Raw genomic sequence first — 25,098 nt, forward strand, 5'->3', positions numbered from 1 at the left:
AAAGTTCACACAGGCATGAAACATTCAAAGCTTGGCTGCTACAAAATTTTCTATAAAATCCAGTTAAACCCAAATAATGATTTGAGCAGTTTTCTGTTGCGAGGAGTAGGAAAATTAGCAATAGAATGAAGTTTATCTCTTTCAAGTGCAATTCCTTTCTCAGATATAATGTGTCCAAAAAATTTAACTACTTCCCTACCAAATGCCGGCCACTGTGACCGAGCGGTTCTAGGCACTTCAGTCGGGAACCGCATGCCTGCCTCGGTCGCAGGTTTGAATCCTGCCTCGGGCATGGATGTGTGTGATGTCCTTAGGTTAGTTAGGTTTATGTAGTTTCTAAGTCTAGGGGACTGATGACCTCAGATGTTTAGTCCCATAGTGCTTAGAGCCATTTGAACCCTACCAAATTTACACTCATCTGTTTTCAGAGTCATACCTTCTCATTCCAATTTTGAAGACATATCTCTTAACAGATCCAAATTTTGTCCCAATGTCTTTTCAGTGACCAAAATGTCATCAACATACACAGTTAATTTTGAACTCCCTTCATTTCCCACGACATAATCAAATTTGTGTAACAGCACATCCATGTGCTCAGGATAGTCATTTTCTGTGGTAAGAAAATTGTTAAGATTTCTAGAGTGCATAAAAATTCTTACTCCACCATTTCTCTTATGTACCACAACTAAAGGATTATTGGAAGCACTCCTACTTCACTAAATTACCTCTCATGTTTCCATTTTCTGAATTTCTTTCTCAACGTCTTTCCTTTTTGAAAATGCTATATTATATAGCTTGAGAAGGAAGGGTTGATAAAGCAAGCACTGATAGTCTTTCACTTTCCCTGGTCTTTCACTAAACACATTTTAAACTCCAATAAAAAATTCGTAAGTTATTCCTTTTGTTGGTCATTAAGAGTTGCAGTTTCCCTTACTTTAGAATATAATATAGTTTCAAAATCCTGATCCGCAGTCTCATCTAAATGTATATTGTCATCAAACACCTGGTACTCACCTTGGTTCACAATGTTTTGCAAATAGTTACAACATTTCCCACAGTTTAAAATACAGAAATTAGTTTTTACATAAGTATTACTTTTAGGTTTGTGATGAAGCAAGCTGGGATATTTTTACTTCCCGTCTTGTTTTGCCATCTGCCTCCTTAAATCCGTTTTTATTTATTTTTTTTATTAATTTATTTTTTTTTTTGTTTTTATTTGGACTAGTTACCATTAACATACGTGAGTGTAATCTGCCTTTTCATACAAGAGAAAGGTTGGCCCTCAGATTTAAAAAATTTAACACCAGATCTAGTTTTGTGCTTAGTTTTATGTATGTAATTGATTTTCTAATTTATTTTGACTATTCCTAGTTAGTATCTTTCATTATATGGTGAAATCAGTAATTGTTTTGTAACTCAAATTTATTGTTGCCATATAAACAAATATAAATTCTGTAATAATTATAAACACTTGGGAGACAAAACACTAGCATCATTCTTTAAGTATTTATTTGGCTCTGTTCGAAAACATGTTAGCAAAGCCAGTCCTTAATTAATTCCAAAGTAATTAACAGTTTTGTCATAACTATTGTTTATATAACAATATATGTTAATTATATATAAAAACAAAGATGAGGTGACTTACCGAACAAAAGCGCTGGCAGGTCGATAGACACACAAACAAACACAAACACACACACAAAATTCAAGTTTTCGCAACAAACTGTTGCCTCATCAGGAAAGAGGGAAGGAGAGGGGAAGACAAAAGGAAGTGGGTTTTTAGGGAGAGGGTAAGGAGTCATTCCAATCCCGGGAGCGGAAAGACATATTTAAATATGTCTGCTTGTGTCTGTATGTGTGGATGGATATGTGCGTGTGTGCGAGTGTATACCTGTCCTTTTTTCCCCCTAAGGTAAGTCTTTCCGCTCCCGGGATTGGAATGACTCCTTACCCTCTCCCTTAAAACCCACTTCCTTTCGTCTTCCCCTCTCCTTCCCTCTTTCCTGATGAGGCAACAGTTTGTTGCGAAAGCTTGAATTTTGTGTGTGTGTTTGTGTTTGTTTGTGTGCCTATCGACCTGCCAGCGCTTTTGTTCGGTAAGTCACCTCATCTTTGTTTTTATATATAATTTTTCCCACGTGGAATGTTTCCTTCCATTATATTGATATCAATATATGTTAATTTCATCATTTAAACAATTAATTCCGCCTAACTCTTGTAGTAGAAGAAACCGTTAAAAAGAACCAATTTCTCAATGTATTCAGTTAATTTAATGAGTTAAGTTTTAATTGTAGTTTCTGTAAATTAAACTTCAAACAGTGTGTAGTTCAGCCCCTATTGTTGTGAGGATATATAAAGGCCCGATTTTTGGTCACAAGACAGTCAGTCCACAGCCGAGTTTCAGACGGGAAACCTCTGTTGGTTAGAACAACAACAGCAATGCTTCAGCTTAACTGTGGAATAAGTGTTAAACAATTAGATTATGTGTAAGAACAATGACAGTGTCTGCTCCATATGTACCTTTCTATTCTTCAAGAGCTGTGAACTTTTTGGTTAGGTTTTTACTGCCCATAGATGTTCAGTAGTAAACTATTGTAGCAGTATGTGGATGTTTGCCTGCATCCTATTAATGAAGCTTATCGAAAGTTAAACAATAGTGCAATGGTCACATATGACTGTGTAATATTGGGGGGGTTGTGAAAAGTGAAAGTAAAAGACTGTGTAACGCAAATGTGCATCTGTCGGCTACATCATTTAAAGTAGTCCGTGTTTGACTTCCACACCCCATTTTTCAGACAGTACAGCAAAGCAGTACGTCGACACCGAGAACAACAAACAAAGACATAAAGAAAGCAGGCAGAATCGCTACAGGTTATATTCTCTTCTAGACTAGGGATCACTAAGCATCTATGTTCAAAGGTTTTGTCTTCTACACTAAAAGTCGAAAAGTACTTCAGATTTTACCATGTTGCTTTGCTTACGTGTAGCTCCTCTTATCTTTACACCTACAGTGGGCATTTCTGCAAAATTCTTGCTATACGTAATCTTGTCTCTAAATTGTTCAGATATACCATAAATCAGGCTTCCTGTATCAATCAAACAGTTCCCTTCCCACTGATCAATCTTAATCTTAATGTAAGGACACCCAAAATCTGAATAATCTCCTCTTTTGTCAGACACGCTGTGCGAAAGATCACTTTTCATTTCATCAAATGCTACATCCACACACTCTTTACAGGGTTTTATCAACTCTGTTGGTATCATAGCATTACTTTGGTTACTCATGTTGTCAGGTAAGGGTTGAACACAATGAATGGATTCCATGGCACAACTAACATCACTTCTTACAGAAGGAACACAAGACACATTACTGTCAAAATTATACTTCCTGTTTAGATCTTCTTTGACTTTCCACCAATTGGGATACAAATTCTGACTAACCACAGCTAACTTATTCCAGAATGCACATTCATCTAAATCTATCATCAATCTGTTCCCAAACAAACTTAAAAAGTTTTTTTCTTTATTCTATAGGCTCACAGATAAGGCACCTTTTCTATTTTGATCATTACTGTGCATGGCATTAATGAAAACCCGTTTTGACTGGACTGGTATTCCATGACTCTCACTTACAATATCACATACATCACTTACCTTTCCTGTATCGTCAAGAGCATTCACAAATAACTCTGAAACTTCATTATTCGTAAACTCCACAAATACCTGATACTCTTCATCATCATATTCCTCCAAAATTACCTCATCAACAACATCACTAACAACACCAGTCTCATCTCCATCAAAGTCACTTACCTCACCTACATTCATTTGCAATAAGCTACCAGTCTCAGACTTACCAACCTCAGTTGTTTCACAGCACTCATTCACATATACATAAAAAATACCACCTAGTTCAGATCCAATACAGTCATCACCTGATTTACGTACATCAGTAACACTGTTTTCTGACCAAGAGAAGAATTCAATAGTACATACTGCATCAAAATTCTCACTACTCTCACATTCTGGTTTGTGACTAGTGCTTACATCTCCATAATTAAACATAATACCCTAAAACTTTTGATCAAATCTTAAATGAGAAATCTGATATTTCTTCTGTTCAATTTCAGATACAAATGCCATATCATTGACATTTATTATTCTCTAATTGCAAGTGCAACTTGGGGGTCCTGTGCTTGTTTTGTTTCCTTGCCCCAAAACTGTGGACCTTCATTGAGGTGAACTGCCATTTCCTGAGTAGTTGCTTCTATGATTGTTTCTTCTATTAAAATGCCCCTGGTTATCCCCATTATTCCTATCGTGCTGATGTTCAAAATTACCATTATCTCTGTTTCTGTAATTATTCCCAGTGTGAATTGTATCATCCGATTATTGTGGTACATACTTCTTCCTACTGCCCTATCCAGCCTGTCAACATATCATAAAAGTTGTTCAAGACAATTTTCAGGTCCGTATACTAAATCCCACTGTCACCTTTCTGGTAATCTCCTTTTAAGTGCATCAATCAAGGCAACTTTGTCAAGTGGTTTGTCAAGGTGTGCTAATTTTTTAAGTTGGTTGTTACAAAACACTTTCAAAGTACTGTCCCTATTTCTGTAATTAGGACCATTCAAAAATTCACTATTAATTCTCCCCTGTTCAGCTTCTGACAAATATTTACGTAAAATTTTTTTTTTATACTTTGGTATGTTTCCACCAACTTAAATTTAAATTGACCCATGATAGAGCTTTGCCTTCAAGACATCTTTTAACAAATTTAATTTTTTGATTGTCATTCATGCCTTAGATCTTTACAGTGGTGCAGGAAATCCACTGGATGCAAATTGTCTGATGGAAAACTTTTAATTGGAGTGCTGGACCAAGCAATAACATTATTTGCACATAGACTTTAGTCCACACGTTTCCTGAATTGCTGAAATTTTTTGATCTGAAACAGTTACATTAGTTTGCATATTGTTTTCAACATTTAAAATTTTTTGGGTTAAGCTGGTGATGTTTTGTTCCATCTTTCCCACCACAGCCTTCTGTTCAGCTCTGACATCATTAACATTCTTCGATTGTCTTGCTGATTCAACCACTAGCTCATTTTGAGGCAAAACAATAAATTTATTTTCTAAAACATCAACTGTTTCATTCAGCCTTTGTAATCCCTCTGCTGATACGTTTTTAGCTCTGAAAGTTGATTACTAAGTTAGTCCATTTGATCTTTTACCCTGTCCGTTTTACTATTGTTTTCACTTTTTAGGTCATTTAATTGTCCATGTAGTGAAGTAATTGTGCTATCGTTATCTGTACTTATTTCAGTTAACTGGTCATTAACTGTACTAAATTTGCTATTGTATCAGTTCTTATTTCAGTTAACTGGTCATCAGCTGCACTAAATGTGCTATTGTTATCTGTTCTTATTTCAGTTAACTGATCATGATCTCCACTAAATTTGCTATTGTCGTCTGTCTTCATTTCCTATAGTTTTGCCAAAATTAACTGCAAAATATCTGTTTTTACCATTTCTTTGCTGACTATGATTTCACTCGGCTCAGTGATGTCCTTACTGGATCCTACAGCTTTCACTTCTACCTCTCTCCTACCCTTGTCTCTATTCATTTTGTTAACAAGCACACGAGTCCACAAACAAATTAACTTCACAAATAGTTTGTACTTCTCTTTCCGTTTTGATGTCCCTGGTTGTAGTAGTAAAATCCCCTTTATTTGATCTAGTCAGTCATTGTTGGTAGTTCATCGTCACTGTTGGTACGACTTGCTTTGTTGGGCAGGCCTCAGTCTTCTTTCTTTGTGTGATTGGAAGTCCATCCATATATAAGCTGCAAACAACAAAAATCATTCTCCCTTTTTCTGCAATGAACAAGACTTCATTATTAGTCAATTGATCCTGGACAATGCCACCACTTACAATCTCACCCTCCCAAAATTTGTTGTTGTCACTACTATTTTCGATGGTAAAGTCTCGAGATGGGTAAGAGTTACAGTAAACTTTTTATTTATCTTCTTTTCTCATAATTGGCTCCAGTTCTTCATGTCTAGGGGCTGTCTTGAAGCTGAAGTTTTTGACATTATAGGTTCTCATGGTTCCAACTAACATAATTAATTTCGAAGTAAGCCTGTGCAGATTTTTTGTTTTCACTGTAATTTATTCTCTCACTTTTTCTATATCATATTGTCTTTTGAATTTTCACATTAACAAAGCCGAAATTACATTGTTCTTCCAAAATACAAAAACATGTTTGTTCACTTTGGGGCAATGACAATATTCTAAAGTATTGTAAAGGGTTTACAGATTTTCTTGGCAAATGAATTTCTATTAATTTGTATTATTATTTTATAAATGAATCTAGAAATAAACGTAATGAATAGCACCAAATTGTGTAATCAACAATAGAAATTTAAAGTGTGCCAAATATTTCATAATTTCAGATATTTCTAAAAACAATAAGTAATGCTGGAGGAGGATGTCCCTTTATAATGTGAAATGTTTGCCATTAAAGGTGCTGATGAAGTCCATTTGATTTCAACTTCATCTATAAAACACTGCATGGTTTCTGCTACCACTATTGTATTAACCCTTCCAGCACTGCATGGTGTGTGGCAGACGATATTTCTGCTACCACTGTCATATTAAACCTTCCCTATATGTTACATATATGCTCATTCCACACTAATTTTTAATGAGTCTGCCATTATCTTTACTTCACTTCACTGTGAACTTCATATTACAATCAGATTTATTGATATTGATTCAATAAATCAAAAGCACAATTAACACTGAATGCATCTTGGACTCTTTCTCTCTGCCAGTTTATGAGAGTTACAACTAGCAAACTCGACTCTCTTTGATAAGAAGGTGTGATCTGATAGCAGGGATGATCCAAAAAACATGTATGAGAAGAATGATGAGGCGTGACATGGCTGCCTTGAAGTTAAATATGTTGACAATGACCTTCCATTATGGGCTATGAGTGTATACCACAGTTTTATTATGTTTTTGTTTTGTGTGACAATGCCAACTACAGCTATAAATTTTATTTGCTTCTTTGATGAAGGTTAAGAAAATGATCAATCTGATTATGATCATAGTGCTCAAAAATGGTTATTTAGTCAAATAAAACAAATTTGCAATCAAAGAATTATGGGAAATGGGAATATGGATCACTGCATACGCAACAAACTGTTCCCATACATACATATATTTCAGCACATAGAAAGATACACGTGTACACTGTACAAGGTACAAAGGCTGACTGGAACATTAACATGGTGGCTCGTCAGAGCAGTTTGAGTTCAAAGGTCATACTTTACTTGGTCGATCGACCATCCAGGGATGCAAAGCAGAACTCTAAATGTTGTAAGATTGAGTCAATGAAATGTTTCCAAGTTTGTGCCACATTCTTTAAGCCGAATGGCATGAAGTTGTATTGGAACAAACTAAGCGGCGTGATGATAGCAGTCTGGAATGTCTTCCTGCACTGTGGGAATCTGGTGATAGGCACGTTTACAGTCAATCACACTGAAGATTGTGGCGCCTAATAACATATGGGTGAAATCGCTTTTGTTCGGCACTGGGTAATTGTCCATGACAGTACGAGCGTTTAAGCGTCTGTAATCACGACATGTTTGAAAAGAACTGACGTGTTTGATGATGAGGTGAATCAGTGAAGACCAATTGCTGTCCGATGGCTGTAGAAGGCCTGCCTCCAGAAGTTCGTTAATTTGCTGCCAGGCCGCATGCAACTTAATGGGGTTGAGGCGTCGAACCTTGTGCCTAATAGGAGGGCCGGCCGTGGTTATTGTCTTGTGTGTCGTTCCGTCAGTGACGGAAGAGACTGAGAACTGCACACGAGGCTGAGTAACGTCATGACGTGAAGTTTTGGGACAAGAGGGGCGCGATGAGGCGTAGCCATAAGCGCGAGTGGGGAAAGGCAGCATGAAAGTCACATGCCTATTACGTGAGTGTGGCTTGCGCTTGTTTGGAGAGGTTGGCTGCGCATGGAGCACGGAGCGGATTGGGATGTGCAGCGACTGTCTGTTGTTAGCTTTACCTAGAATAACTGGCGTGGGTGAGAGAGGCGTTGGCGTTGTGCGGGGAACGGCAATGGCCACCAAATCACGTGGTTGGCGCATGAGAGAGGGTGAATGTTTACCAACATGCGGGGCGGCTGCCTGCCTGGTGAGCATGTTCGCATTGCGCGTGCGACTTTCATTAGAAGCACTGTTTGAAACACATGGCAGTGCACGTAGCGGGCTCGTGGCGGGTGCAGAGATCACTGAACGCGTATTTTCGCACGCAATGAATGTTTTTGAATAACCTGATGGGTGTCCATGCTGGTGTCTGCTGATGAAGGTTGATCAGGTGAAGTAACTGTGGATTGCAGTTGCAGCAGTGAGGTACGAGCCGCGGTGAGCTTGTCAAAAGTGTGAGCAATGCATAGTTTCAACTTGTTGTTTTGCCGGCGGAGTTACACTGCTGCGTCATACTCTGACAGTAGATTAGTGACGCAGGTCACAATTTTGTCCACGAGGGTGGAGCACTTGCGAACCTAATCACATGTTGCGACATGCGACAGAAATGGAACAACGAGCATAATTGTCTGAGCACGGTATCTGAGTGTCAGAAGGGTGGTGAAGCACTGAATCTTGGAATATGTTTGGGGAGAGTTTGTAATGGGGCAAGAAATCCATAACGAGAATTGATTTGTCACTGTTGCCGATGTAAAAAGTCTACGGGAAACGTGGAGAAGGAGATAGATGCACGATAACTTTAGCAGTGCCGACAGTTTGTAACGTTGATTCGTTGACAACGCGTAGAAGTGACTTCGTCGGTGATAAAATGGGAGGAGCCAATGAAGTAGGTATGATGGACACGTCAGCACCTCTGTTGACTAGGAAAACAAGCCGCGACGAAATGTCAGTCATGTATAAATGAACACTCGGCCGAGGGGACGAGTGGATGGAGTGCAATGTTTTAGGATGCCTGTGAAGTTCCCCACAGGACTCTGCGTCTTTTACATCCTGTGGTCAGCGTTTGGGTGCTGGCAAGGTAGCCTGCACTTCTCGGCCTCATCCCCAAAACTCTTGTGGTACCAACAGCATGGATGACCCAGATGTAGCGGTGGTGGTGATTGCGACAGCAGAGGAGGTGTGTACTCATTGATCTGTTCCAGAATGTAAACCGGGACGTATGGTGCGTGTGCGATTCTTGAGTGCTTGGTAAGAGGAGAGAACGAATGAGTACTGCCCGGTGGTGTAGGTGGCGTGGAGCCGGAACGAGCCCTGCCTCTGCCTGCAGACAGCCGTTAGACAGGTGGTGTAGTGCCGACCAGCGGTGAGAGGTGTGCTGGTTGTTTTTGTCGCAGTAGTGTATACAGCTGATCTGCGATGTGAAGGCGAGAGCCGATAGACTCAACGGATTGCAGTAGCAGGTGTATCTGCAGTTTGGTAGGTAACTTGGCAGACCATAAACGCCCACAGGGTAATGCTGAGCATCATGTGTTCACTCACAAGTAGGCAGAGGTGGTACCAGAGTTGTGACAGTGGGCGGTCCCCCAGGTGCTCCTCGTACAGGTTCTTGATTATTGATTCCTGTGGCGAGCAGGCTAGTCAGTCCAATATTGTCTTCTTGGCGAACTCGTATTTTGGTGGTGGCGGCGTGGGCGAAAGGAGGAGGTCACAAATTAAATCTGAGTGGTCATGGAGGTGCGTGACGAGACATAGAAATTTAGAATTTTAGAATTGTTGTTGTTCACCTGATGTAACTTGAAAAGGTGCTCCACAAACGCAAACCATGAAACGAGGTTGTCCTCATATAAAGGACAAGGTGGGGGGGGGGGGGGGCAGGGACAGGGACACGAGGCTGGCGTCAGCATATCTTGGAAGGCCTGCTGTCCTGTGGTAGGATAGGCTGTTCTGTAACTCAGCACTACTGGCGTGGGCATGTTACTAGCAAACACGTCCTGAACAACGGCCAGTTGCAATGTCCCTGATGAGTTACGGAAGTACGACGCGGCTGGCACGGTTGGTACTGTGGGAACGAACAGATGAGCAGCACATGAGGTAGGCCCGTAAACTGGACCAGAGGTTAAAGGCTCAGTACTTAAATTGTCCACCTCGGAAATGTGGAAGGCCAGAGCTGCAGGTGCAGACGGTACTGCGGAAGAAGCGAGTGGCTGTATGGTCGGATTGGGCCCCTCCGTGAGTGTGGGGGGGTTGTTTGGTACTTGGTGTGGCAACAGTGACAGTTTTCTGTGCACATCGGAAGTACACCCCATGTGGTAGGACCATTAATCAAAGGTGGAACCTGCTGGTGGTCACATTGTTGTGGTACAACGTTCCTGGATGGCGAAGTGCTGTCGGGTGTGTTTGAACCCACGTGGTCAAGAAACTGGGCGACAGATCTGATGGTTGAGCCTGGCAAACTTGATGTTAAAAATGTCCATTTTTAAATTGTGAGGAAGGTGAAACTGGCATAGCTTGATAGCAGTTGACCACGTGTGCATTTTGCACGAATGGTGGCTTTGCACACGGCACTACTGTAACCGACATTGCGGTGCGTAGAGGATCAAAGTACGTGTGCGAATTTGGGTCCCTTTGAACACTACACAAGCGATCGATCATTACACGATTCTGGAAATCGTCCACTTCACCTTTCACATTTTGGCGTGCACAGTCTGCCGACACGAAACCTGAGTCCATTGTTTGAGGCAACGGCATAAAACACTTGGTCTTTGTAGAGCTGCAAAGTTTGAGGTTAACTTCGTCCGTTAGTGGCGAAACAACCGTTGGCAGGGGATTGGAGTGACCTGGTAGTAGTAGCTGAGCCTCCAAATCCTCAAATAAAATGTTGGGTGAGGCAGCCATTGCATCGAACATAAAACCTTTTGATTCCACACAGCTGGCGCGAAGACGTAGAAACTTCAGGGTCACCAATATGGGAAACAGGAATACGGATAACTGTATACGCAACAAATTGTTCCCATAATCTCTATACATACATATATTTCAGCACAAAGAAAGATACACGTGTACACTGTTCAAGGTACAAGGGCTGACAGGAACATTAACATGGCAGCTCGTCTGAGCATTTAGAGTTCAAGTATCGTGCTTTACGTGGTCGATGTCACCTATCGATGCCACAGAATGTTTTGGTTTCCACATATTCTATGAGAAGATAATAATCTCCTTCCTACTAAGGCAACATTTTAAATATCTGCTGTCACTTATTTATCCAACTCCTAAGTGAAAACCATTGTTTACTAGTCTATTAAACTACAGTACAGATTGAGAAAATGTTTGGGTCTGTATCATTCATGAAAATGAAATTATCATAGAGATGAGGACTGATACATGAGAATTTAAAAAACAAAATAACTTAGATATGAAGTATCAAAATACAGAGAAGTATCAGTGTCCTGGTATAGCCTCTTCAGCTGTGTTTTTGGATAATAAATATAGTCTTACATTTTGTTGTTTCAGAGCATGTACTATAGTTCTTGATTTCTGAAGATAATGTATGAGACTTTGTCCTGTTAAGTGGCTTTTCCAGGGAAACTTATAAATGTGGAGGTGTTTGCATCTATATTACGAGAGGTGGTAAATCTAAAGAGCTAAAACATAGCAACGTGAAGTTGCAGAAAAAGATTTTGAACGTTTTTTATGTGAACTGACAGACTGTCAAACTAGCATTGCTTGCATCTAAAGCTCCCCATCAGGTGACTTTACTGTATTCTTACACTATATAGATGATTTTTTTAAATGAATTGAGAAGCAGGTCAAAAAGCATAATAGTGCTTGGTGACTTCATCATTCTTTTTAACAAAAGTAATGGGAAAAAGGTGCAATTATTAAATCTGTTTAGCTCATACAACATGGAACCAACAGTCAGGAAATTACTTGATACGGAGATGGGTCTCAAACATTTGAACAGATATTTGCCAACAAACAGGACTCTGACTATAATATTTGATATAAGAGATATTGGCTCTTTTGATCATATTGCTTCAAAAATTGTAAGGAATGGGAACAGTAAGATATGTACAGTCATTGAAAAGTATGTAGAGAGAAGATTTGTTAATAATAACAACATAACGGGTTTTTAATAGTATGCTAAAAACCACACATGGTGACAGAGAAAAAACTTATGATGTAGACAAGAAGTATAAAACATTTTTTCACTAATCGTAAATATTGCTACCGTATGATATGGGATTCCAATTAAAAAGAATTCAAGTCAAATAGAAGTCAAATACGTGGGTAATGCAAGGGATTAAAAAATCAGCGATCACACTTAGAAACCTAAATAGACATGCCAAATGAATACAGCAATAAAACTGTACTATAGAAAATACTGAGAGGTTATAGGAACGTTTTACAGAGAGCAGATAGGCTAAGCAGTGATTCATGTATCAACAGGAGAAGCAATAAATCAAAATCAGTTTGAAAGGTAATAAACACTAGCATAAGAAAATGTAAGAGTCAAACCCATAACCTCAAAATCAAAACTGAGGGTAAAGATGCTCAACAGATTGCCGATGTATTCAACGAACATTATGTGAATGTAGCAACAAACCTGTTTGTGTACCCAGTAACAGAATCTGAGGTGGGAAATGTCATTAATAAATGGTATTGATAGTTTTCTAGACAAGTTAATCAAACATAGTTGCACCAGCATATATTCTCAGCTAACTGGCATTATTAATACTTCGTTCAGGACAAGAGTGTTTCCATAAAAACTAAAGTTATCCATAATAAAGTTACTCCACGAAATGGATAGTACAGCTGAGATAAATAATCATAGACCAGTGTCACTCTTCACAGATTTTTCTAAAGTAATTGAAAGAGTAATTTATGAAAGGGTAGCTGACTTCCTGAATAAAAATAAAATATTCAGTAATGCTCAAAATGTGTTTAGGAAGAACACATCAACAAAAACAGCAGTCTTTCAATTCATAATAAAGGTATTAATGCCTTGGATAGAAATGAACTAAGATGTTGGATATTCATAGATTTACCAATGCATTTGATCTAATCAGCCACAATTTACTACTTATGAAACTAGGTTGTTGTGGGTCTAGAGACTGACCTTCAAGTGGTTCAAGTCTTATCACTCTGAGAGACAACTGAGAGGACAAATATGTTAAGAAGGCAAGGAATACCTTTCAGATTACAAAAAAAAGTACCTAAGATGTGCCCTGTGTTTCCATATTAGGCCCTCTGTTCTTGCTTTTATGTATAAATAATTTGCCAAACAATCTGAGTGCCGCAGACATGTTGCTGTTTGCTGATGACACATGCATTTTTATAATAGGATGGACAGAGGATGACCTACAGCAGAATGTCTCTTAAGAGAATAAATGAGGCAGAAAAATGGTTTAGGTATAGTGCTTTTGTCAGAATAAGGAAAAAAACTGTATGGATGAATTTCAGTAATATTAAAAGTAAAGCTAGAAGCAGCATAAAAGCTGAATCAGGTAACTATGCTATTGCACAAGCTCCATCCACAAAATTTCTAGGCATACGGGAGGCTGGGCACTTGAGATGGGAGAAGCATCTAGAAGTTTTCAGTAAAAAATTGACTGTTGCAGCATTGAATCATTGTTGTTTGCCTATTAAGCTTGTATGTACAACTCACTTAGATATGGTGTGATCTTCTGGGGAAATACAGGTATGGCAAAACATTCTTTCAAACTTAGAAAAAGGGCTGTTGGAATAATTAAAGGATTTCACTGTTGAGAGCGATGCAGGGATATATTTAAAGAAGTTAAAATGACAACTCTTCCTGGCGTATACATTTATGACTTCATGTACCTTCTGAAAACTCATAAGGAATTTTCAACATTGAACAGTCAGATTCATAACTACAAAACAAGAAACAGAGATGACTTTTGTACAGCCACCTACAAAAAGTGTACATTATCAACCAAAATATGTTTTAGTGCATTGTATTCTACAATATAGAAAATAAAGAATTTCAAAAATTGAGAGTAGAGCTAAAACAATTTTTAATAATGCATAGCTTTTATAACTGTGAAGAATATCTGAATATTATGAAACAGTGAAATTGTTTACTTATACTGATGTAAGGTGACTGTATTTTCATGTAAGATTGTAAACAACATTATTATAAGAAATGTTATTGTAACTAGTCCTGGCTATGAATTGTCTGCACCTATACAATGGGCAGCGTGATTCAAAAAGAAAGAACAGATTTCAGTTGTTTATTACAGACAAACTGAAAGATAGAGACAAGAGATAGAAACACATTGCACATATAACTGGATAGAGGAAGGTTCAAAGTCTTTATTTTCGCCTAGACACTATACCATATACTCACCATGAGTGCCATGCATTGCTTGAGAAACATTGAAACGGTAGTCCATTTCATTCAGCACACGAATCAGCAGGTCTCTGTTTATTGACTCAACAGCTCCATCAATTCAATTTCTCTGCTGTGTAAAGAGTAGCTGCCATAGGTGGGACAAAGATTCCATCTTTTATGTATCCTCTTAGACAAAAATCACAAGGTGTGAGGTCTCATGACCTCATAGGACAAAAGAAATGAACAGTGAATTGACTTAGTGCAAATTCGAGCTCATACAATGATTTCTCTTGTGTTGTAGTCACCATATTGCTACAAAAAAACAACAGCGCCGCTGTGTCAAAACATTGAACCTTCCTCTATCCAGTGACATGCAAAATGTGTTTCTATCTTTTATAGCTTGTCTGTAATAAACAATTGGAATCTGTTCTTTCTTTTTGATTCAAAGGGCATATTGTCAATAGGTAAATAAAGAAACTGAATTGAATTGAATGATGACTGAATTGTGGTAGTGTTTTAATTATTACTTGTAGAGCGGTCTTCATTTCACTTAACCTTATACCATTGCAAAGAAGTTACTGGCAAGAAATGCATGGAACTCATTATTTCATGCCTCAGTGTCAATATTTTCCATCTTCTTGCTTATCAGGCATACACATGTGTTGCACTTAACATGAACTCTGTCTTCCCCAACATCACTGAAGTATTCCAATGTTTTTTCGGTATTAATTGCTGTGTATTACTTTCCTAAATGAAAAGATAGATTTTGAATATAATAGAGGGAAACATTCCATGTGGGAAAACTATATCTAAAATCTAAAAACAAAGATTCTGTAACTTACCAAATGAAAGCGTTGGTACGTTGATAGAGACAATAACAAACACAAACACACACACAAATTTCAAGCTTTCGTAACCCATAGTTGCTTCATCAGGAAAGAGGGAAGGAGAGGGAAAGACGAAGGGATGTGGGTTTTAAGGGAGAGGGTAAGGAGTCATTCCAATCCCTAGAGCAGAAAGACTTACCTTGGGGGGAAAAAGGGACAGGTATCAGGTATACACCCGCGCGCGCGCGCACACACACACACACACACACACACACACACACCCCAAAATCTACCATACAATTTTGTCCTGCATATATATACTCAGTAATACATAATTTACTTCCAAACCATAACCAAAATATTTTTTTCTGCTTTCAACACTACTGCTGCTATAAAATCCACCTTTCACAGTTCCTTTCACCTATTAAACAACCATTTCGGCTAGTTCTAACAACTTTCACTGTATTTCCATTTCCGTTTTTCGCACATCACCGATCATTTTTTAGCTGCTTCCCACAGGTTTTAACGTCATTATTTCTTTGTCAGACAATTGTTAGCCTCATTTTCATAATCTGCCACCACAAAACCATGGGATATGTTTGTGTGTGTGAGTGTATACCTGTCCCTTTTTCCCCCCAAGGTAAGTCTTTCCGCTTCCGAGATTGGAATGACTCCTTACCCTCTCCCTTAAAACCCACATCCTTTTGTCTTTCCCTCTTCTTCCCTCTTTCCTGCTGAAGCAACTGTGGGTTGCGAAAGCTTGAAATTTGTGTGTGTGTTTGTGTTTGTTATTGTCTCTATCAACATACCAACACTTACATTTGGTAAGTTACAGAATCTTTGTTTTTAGATATAAAAGATAGATTTTCATTAATACACCTACCTTTTGGTTTCTACGCAGATAAAGAGCTCACAAAGATAAATTTTTGCTATAGTGTGATGAAACTTATGCTTTTGTTATGTAGATTGATTTTTGCTCTGTTTGTTTTACAGTTGTTGCAGTTGCAGAACATTATGTGCTATTTCTGTGCAAGAAAGGCTATATGGATACAAATTTTTGTATTGAAAAAGAAAATTTCAAGAGGATATTCGAAGAAGACTACAAGCAGAAGTATCCTGTTCGTGCTCATACTTCAAATCTGCTAGCTGCACTGAACTATGTGAGACTACTTAAGAAGATAGAAAAACGCAACCAAGAGACAATGCATTTCCATAGAAACCGTATGGAAACATTGTTGAAGAAAAATTCAGATGGTAACTTTTATCATAAACGACTACTCTAAGGGTTTCCACTACCTTTGTCTCTCACTTTATTATTCCCCTGAAAGATGCCAAATATCAAACTAAGCAGCCAAAAGTATAAGATGTTGCTAATTGTCGAACTAAGGGAGAATAAGTGAATGCTTATATTTGAAAATAAAGAGCTAATGTACACACTGGTACAAAGTAATGTATGACTACATTCTGAGTGTAGTTATTGGTGTTGTGGTCAGCAATCTGAACACTTGCTTGAAGCAGCTCTCCATTTTACTCTGTATTGTACAAGCCTCTCAGTTTTTATAGTTTTTGCCCTCCACACTTCCTTCTGTAACCAAACTGACTGTTCCTTGATGCGTCAGGTTGTGTACTTTCAGCTCTTTGTTTAAGACACATTGTGCTATATTATTTAGTCTTTTGTCACTAGTTTGATGTAATACCTCTTCATTGGTTGTTATATCTCCAAATATTCAGCAATAATCTATAGCGCCCTACTTCAAAACCTTCTGTTCTTCTCTCGTGGGAACTGTTTATCGTCTATATTTCACTTCCATACAGGGTTACACTCCATACAGATGCCTCCAGAAAAGACTTTTTAACACTTGAATCTATAGTCGATGTTAACAAATTTCTCTTCTTCAGAAACACTTTTATTGTTGTTGTCTATCTGTGTTTTGTATCCTTCTACCTCGGCCAACATCAGTAATTTTGCTGCCCACATAGCAAAGCTCATTTACTACTTTCAATGTCTCATTTCCTAATCTAATTCAGTCACCATCTTCTGATTTAATTTGAGTACCTGTTTTGCCTTTGTTGATTTTCAGTGTATAAACTCTTTTCAAAGTGCTATCCATTCTCTTCATCTGCTCTTCCAAGTCATTTGCCACTTCTGACAGAATTACAATGCCATTGGCAAATCCGAGAGTTTGTATGTGTACCCCCAGAATTTTAATTCTGTTTCCTAATTTCTCTTTGATTTCCTTTCAATTTATGGATTGAATAACGTGAAGAATATGTTACAACCCTGTATCAATTATTTCTGAAGGAGTGCTTCCCTTTCATGTCCCAACTCTTACACCTGCAGTTCTGGTTTCTGTACAAGTTTTAAATAGCCTTTTGCTCCTTGTATTCTATGCCTGCTACCAAATAATATCATATATTCTTTCGGGAGAAACAATTCCCATTACATTTGACTGAAAGACATAAAAAATTGTGACATCACTCTTTTTTTTCAAAGCCACAGATTCCTTTTCCAGGAAGAAAACAGGAACTACTTGGTGGAGGTAGCACAGGGTGATGATGTCCTTCCACACATAAACTGTCCAGCTAGCAATTCCCTTGAGGACCACAATATCTAAATAATGAATAGCAAGTATGATACTCGTATCATAATCCCAGTGGATTCAATCACAACCATTGCTTAAATTTTGAATAAAATACATCAATAGTGATGGCTGAAGACTTCTGGTATAAGGCTTCATCCTTGTTCTGCCAACAGCCTTGTCATAGGGGGTGGAGCAATGGTCAGAGGTTGAGGGAACTGTCTTGTGATTAGAATGGGAAACTTAGCCTGAAAGTTGGGAGAATCAGGAATGATTAATGGTATGAGGATGTCATCACTGTTGTCTTTACAGTTCTAATCTCAATCTTAAAATAATAATATTTTCTCTTGTGGAGCACATGCTTCTTGTGTCCAAAATATAAATCATTTAACTGTTTGCTTACTTCACATATAACATAATCCAGGATGAAGTGAGTATTAATATTTGCACACTGTGTAGCAACACACTTTATTTCTATCAATGAAAATAATCAATTTTTGAAACATAATGGAACTGGATAGATAAAATATCTACTAACGAAGCAGTAGCAGGAGAACACACATATAAAGGTGTAGAAATTTGCAAGCTTTTGGAGCTAGGGCCTCCGTATTCTGGCAGAAGTGTTGAAGACGAAGGAAGCTGGGTGAAGGAAAAGGACTGGTGAGGTTTAGGAAATGCAGAGAGTTCAGAAAAGTTGCCCAGAACCACAGGACAGGAGAGACTTAACATACTGGAGTCACCTGCATTAAGTGCGATGATTTCTTTGCAAACATCTGCATAAGTATTTCGAAAGAATTATTTACAGCTGTGGGAACCATTATGTCAGTTTCCTTCTCATCCCATTGGGTAAATATCCTCTGAGCCTGGATTCTGAGCACCTTCTGAACTATCCCCATTTCCTCAACCTCACCAGCCCTTTTCCTGAACCCCTCTTCCATCCCCTTCAACCCTTCTGCCAGAAGAAGGAGCCACTGGTGCCAAGAGTTTACAAATTTCTGTACTTTTATATGTGTGTTCATCTGCCACTGCTAGGTAAATATATTTCTTGTCTTTATATCTATCATTATTTAGTGAAGTACCAACCTCAACTAGTGCAATAGTACTGGACACATATCATTCATAGTAACAGGTAGTAAACCTTCAGTAATAGCCTCTTAGCAATAAAGGAACATAGTAATCTGCTAGTAGCCACTATTGTCAGTAAGTTATTAGCAATAATAAATAAATTGTCAGTAATAATTGAAGACAGTAAATACTAGGTATTTAAAAAGATGCTAAAATCCTAATAATACAGGAGCTAATACTGTTCTCACTAATAACTGAAGGTAGCAAGTCCTCAGCAATAACAGATGAAAGTAAGAGAAGGTAACAGTTTGTCAGTAGTAACTGAATGTGTTAACTTATTAGTGTTAATAGAAGAAAATTACTTATCTTCTATAGAATTGACCCTTTGAGCAGTTTCCCCACTACTAGAGGATACCACAATAGCTTGTAGTCCCACCATTTGTAGCTCCCTTTCATTTTAATCCCTCTAACAGTTTCTACAATCTTAGCTGTAACATACTGTAAGGTACCTTCCATTTCTATTGTTTCTTCTACATTTACTGGAACTTACTGCACTGAAATAATAGTATCAGAATGTTCATTGTCATTGTTGGTCATTTCTTCCACTAAATCTAAATCATTATCAAAATATTGTACCTTGATTTTTTTCCTAAATACACTGACAGAAAAAAATTCAGTGTGCAGCACCAAGGAATTGTGCCACATAAACAAAAGTTGGTAGGTATGTTTCTACAACTGGAAGGTGATGTCTATTCATATTTCATACCAGACACATGGGAGTGGTGCTAGTAACACCACTATGAGCATGCAGATCAGGCTTACTATAAATCATGAGCCTTAGTTACCTTTGAGATTTGATGTAATGAATTGATGTTAGTTAAGAATGCTAAAAGATGACAAATATAGCATTATTTACCCAACTGAGTTTGAATGAGGTTGTGTCATAGGGCTATGAGAAACTGGATGTTCCTTCTGTGCTATTGCAGAAAGGCTTGGCAAGAATCTAGCCACTGTACATGATTGCCGGCAGCAGTGGTCACAAGACTGTATGTTTGCATCAAGACCGGGCTATGGATGGTCATGTGGCATTACCAAGAGGGAAGGCCATCATCCGTGGTGTATGGCTCTGGTACATAATACTGCCTCTGCCAGCAATTTGAGCACCAGTTGGCACCACAATGACTCAATGAACTATTAAAAAATCGTTACTTGAAGGACAACTCTGAGCCAGACAACCTGTAGTGTGCATTCCACTGATCCCAAATCACCATTGTCTGCAACTTCAGTGGCATAAAGTGAGAACTCACTGGAGGGCAGGGTGGAGGTCTGTTGTGTTTTACGATGAAAGCTGGTTCTTACTTGGTGCCAGTGATGGCCGAGTGGAAGCCAGTTGAGGGCCTGCAACCAACCTGTCTGTTTGCTAGACACACTGGGCCTACACCTGGCATTATGGTCTGGGGTGCAGTTTTGTATGACGGCAGGAGCACTCTTATAGTTATCCCATACACACTGACTGCAAATTTGTACATCAATCTGGTGATTCACCTGTTGTGCTGCCATTCATGAACAGTATTCTACGGGGTGTTTTCCAACTGGATGGAGCTTGCCCACATACCGCTGTTGTAGCTCAACGTGCTCTGCAAGTTGTCATATTTCCTTGGCCTGCTTGTTCACCAAACCTGTCTCCAATCGAGCACATATACCACATCATCAGACGACAACTCCAGATTCATCCATAACCAGATAGCTAATAGCTATCCCTGTATTGACTAGTGCAAGTGCAACAGGTATGCAACTCCATCCACAAACTGGCATCCGGCAGCTATAAACACAATGCATACATTTTTGCATGCTTGTATTCAACATTCTGGTGGCTACACCAGTTATTAATGTACCAGTGTTTCTCTTATCCAATGGCGTATCTCATGCTTACATTAACCTGTAATCTTGCAATGTTAACTGCTTAATGTGATCTTGCAGTGTTAATTGCTTAAATATGTTACCTGACAAATCTATTTCCAAAATTTCATTACAGTATATTAATTATTTTTTGGTGTTGCTGTTTTTTCATTAGTATATATTGATTTTTTTGTCATATATGATTGTGTTGAAGTGAAAACCAAAATCACACAAGATATCATTAAAACTAGAAAATGTGTTACGCATTTTTGTTGATAGGCTTGAATCAGCTGCTTTAATTCTTTTGGTAGCCTTGCAACCATGTGCATGATTCTTTCTAAAGTAATATTTTCAGCTGGGAAAGCCATTACGTCAATTTCCTAATGAACATTAAAAAATCAAGATTGATATTGTAAAATGTTACTAATAGTAAATTATTTGGGTTCCTTCTCTTTGTATATTTCAGTAATGAAGTAAGTTTCCTGAATAAAATATTGTTTAACAATACAAATTCATAATTGGGTATTCACTTAACCAGTTCATTTTATCAACTGACAACATTAATTCTAATTAAGAAATCACTTCACGCTATTTTATCTGAAAGGACAACATTTTAATCAAGTTAGCTCCGCTAGGATCTTTTATGCAAAGCACCTACTGTATCTGCCATCTTGTGCAGTCGTCATTTGCCTCTGGCTGCCGTTGCTGTATTGTGATAGATGACTACTTGTTGCTCATAGTGTATTTGTTGTGTAAGAACTGGTGACCGCATCACCTGGTCATGTCATGTAGAAGCAATTTATTGCAAATTGTATGCTGCCAATCATTGTTAAATTTGGTAGACTGTGGTTGCTGCATACTCTGCCACTGGCTTTTTGAACTCTTCTTCTTGCACATTCAGTTAATATTTGATGAGCGTGTGTTTCATATGAATCTCCTGTATTTGGCTTCATATGCAACTTTTGATTAAATTCTCCTGAAGAATGGTTTATAAATCTTTCTATATATTTAAATTCTTCTTTTTATTTGCTGTATACTGCCAAAAGTTGTGTGGTAATGTCAAATGGCAAATTTGTCTTCTTGTTGATTTACTTGACAGCAACTGGTTGATTAATGATGTCAAGCAAAATTCACTGGCTTCTTCTTTGTAGATGATAATAAATATTTGAAAATTGTTCTCAGTTCAAGTATATAGAACGTAATAACATTATAATGCAGTAAATAAACATCTATATCAGTTTCAGTTATTGTTCGTTCTTCTGTGGTGTTAATGTTATATTTGGCAAATCTTACCATATAGTCACAGTTTTATCAATATTGATGTCAATTTATTTCTTAATTCATGTAAGGTGAGGTGTAAAATCTAATATTCGTTTATATTTTTCACTTGATGTTATCACAAAGTCTTCAGTTTCCTTTACTTTATGCAGTTACGTATTCTTGCTCACTGACCTAAAGTGCCCATGCGTAATGACAGTTTGCACTCTTCAATTGTCTTTGACATGTAATAAAATAATTTTGATAAACCAAATCATAATGAATTTATTCTTGAGTAAATCTCGCAGGATCGAAGTCCAAATGAAATTTAATTTTTTATTCTTCTTTTTGTAAATCACTTCATGTTCCTTAGTTTTTGAGACCAACGTCTTTAAAGTGGATCCATGTGTTACTCCAGGGTCACTAGATGAGAGTATATATGAAAACATAGTAAATTCTTGATGCAAAAACATGAAATTGTTGTAAGCATAATTCTTTTTCATTAGTTTCATCTTCTATTTTAATTCTCAATCCACTCTCCTTTTGTTACAGTTTTGGATCTTACTCCAGGTTGCCCCACATGGTCTGGGTAGCAAAACCATAAAAATAGTCTCGATGTAACTTTTAATTTTAATATAATACTTGTTGATTACATTTCCATGCACTTTGAAAAACTTTCAACTGGTTTACACAGCTATGAATATTTATGAAATGGCCTTGCACCCGTACATGTTGTCAGATTATAAACATTCTGAAGACCATAAAATAATACACCAATATTTTTCAAAATGTGTTGGACGTTAATTGTTTACAATGTTATTAATTGATGAGCTAAGATCACCCATTTGGAGGCTTTCCTTCAGCAATCTGTGTGGCACTGGAAGCTCCACGACATACTTGTGATGTAAAGGCATCTGTTGGTGAACTCGCTACATGCCGCCCATGGAGTACCATGTGGCAATTCCTATTCTCAAGGTGAATCGTTGGGTGGAGGAGATCACCAACACACAATTGACATAGAAATTAAGCACTTTACAATATTACTATATATGACATAGTCCAATACAAGTGAGCACACACGGTGGGATTGAAAATGTAGAGCCAGTTTGCAGGAGGATTCAGCATATGAAATGACTGAAACGAGGGGTGGCATCCTTCAGTGTTGCCGCAAGTTGTGGCCCCTAGATGGACTCACAGCCAGAATTTGGATATGCAAATGGTGGACGACCATGTACAGTCACCGAAAGTTAAATGGTAACCATATATTGGATACATGGGATGCAGCATCTGCTGTGCGTCACCTAAACTGCTTGGCACACTGTGTACTCCCTTGGCCACAGTAGAAGAGTGGGTGTGGACTATGGAGGTGCAGGTAGTGCCAGAACTTGACAGCCAAATGGCAATAGAGGTAGCTGCTGGGAGTGCACACTGTGTGTGCATCCTGTACCTGCTGGGTGAGGAGGCATCTGGATCAAAGCAGATGGAGTATTGCCAACCTTTGGATCCAAGAGGGAGCTACCAGAAGGAAGAAGCTGGCAATGCCAGATAATACTGTAGGCTTAGTCAGCTTGATGAAGGTTCTCTTATAAAACAGCAGACTTGTGAGACAGGAGATGTAGTTGAAGATCGGAGGGCAATTTAACCTGTCAGAGGATCCACAGTGTGATGTCAGCTATCTCCTCTGGTGCGACTTGGGAGCAGAGATTGCATGACAGTTGAGAATGAAGTCTGATCCTGCAGCTGTATGGCATAAATGATGTAATGAATTGCTTCGACAGGAGGGCACAACATCCATCCAGTATTGTGTGACCAAGCTGTAGTATATTTATGTTGAGATGATGGAACCAGCAGGAGGTCACTGATGAGGTCTGGTTTGTAATGCAAGTGGCTAACCAGGCATATGAATCCGTGAATGTTGAACAGGTTATTGACCAAGGCAAACCAAATTTTGGGATTCTCCTTCCATAGGTGAGGTAGTTTATGGAAACGTCTGACAGGCACCTGTTGTGGCACTGCAGGAAGAGGCGAGTGGCACTGTTGCATTGGCCACAATGGAACTAGGACAGCTTTTACTTATTGGCAAGCTGTCTCAAAAATATTATCCCATATCACAGCAGTGATACTGCTTGAGCATAATACACATTTTTTTATTGCCTCTTTTGTTGTAAACCTAGTAAGTATTTTTATGCCATAGCATATCATGTTTAGCTTTGTGTGAGCTTAAAATTTGTAATGGTTTATTAAATACATTTATAGTGGGGATTAATGGATGTTTGTTTTATGTGGTATGAAATAGCATTGCAACACTTTTCTCTGTATTAACAACAAGATTGTTACTGGTGAACCATTCTGCAATGTGTAAATGGAATTTTGTATTTCATATCACAGTTAGCAGCAGTTTTGCCTTTTACCAATACATTATGTCAGTCACAAATTTTATATATTTTTTGGAGTTGCTGGATGAATACATGCCATTGATAAATATCAAGAAAAACACTGGGGTCATAATAGAACCTTGGGGCACACAGTACATAATTCATTTTCTTTTAGATTAGTAGGTGTACATAATGTTTTCTCCTTGATGCATGATTTCTACTATCAGCATGTTTCGAATATGGAAATTGTACAACACAAGAAGAAAGACAGGCATCAAAAAGGAGAAAAATTGAGGGTGGAAAACGACTTCCTAATAATCGGTTATTCAGTGCTCAAAAACATTGTGATTCCAAACTGTGAAGTCAGTGTGCCCCCAGGAATGAGATTGCATCAGTTAAATACTTCAAGAATATTCTGCAGGCAAAGCAAAACTCAAAAAATGTTATCAACAGTGAAAACTATAAAGGTGTGTTTGTACACATTGGTTCCAATTCAAATCGAAGTTACAGCATAGAGGACCTCATTAACAAAACACAGAATGTGATTCAATCAGCAAAAAGCATTTATCCGTGTTCAAGTATCATAACAAGTGGCATACTACACAGAAGATCAGTGAGTGACAGGTACCTAGACAAAATAAACTGCAACATCTGTGATCAGTGTAATGGACTAGGAGCAATATTTGTAGATTCAGACAAGTTTATCAGTGAGAATTGTATTGCACAGGATGGGTTGCATCTAAATAGGT

At 38.2% G+C, this 25,098-nt stretch overlaps 1 protein-coding gene across 2 annotated transcripts in view; it reads left to right on the forward strand.

Moving 5' to 3' along the window:
• Window positions 1-25,098, forward strand: part of LOC124804747 (putative helicase MOV-10) — a 317,343-nt gene that overhangs the window by 51,089 nt on the left and 241,156 nt on the right. For both annotated transcript variants that reach the window (XM_047265048.1, XM_047265049.1), the window contains exon 2: window positions 16,168-16,428. In XM_047265048.1, coding sequence (XP_047121004.1) covers window positions 16,168-16,428 — 261 coding nt within the window. The remainder of the gene's footprint in view (window positions 1-16,167; window positions 16,429-25,098) is intronic.

This window comes from Schistocerca piceifrons, chromosome 7, assembly GCF_021461385.2.
Source record: "Schistocerca piceifrons isolate TAMUIC-IGC-003096 chromosome 7, iqSchPice1.1, whole genome shotgun sequence".
Taxonomy (NCBI): domain Eukaryota; kingdom Metazoa; phylum Arthropoda; class Insecta; order Orthoptera; family Acrididae; genus Schistocerca; species Schistocerca piceifrons.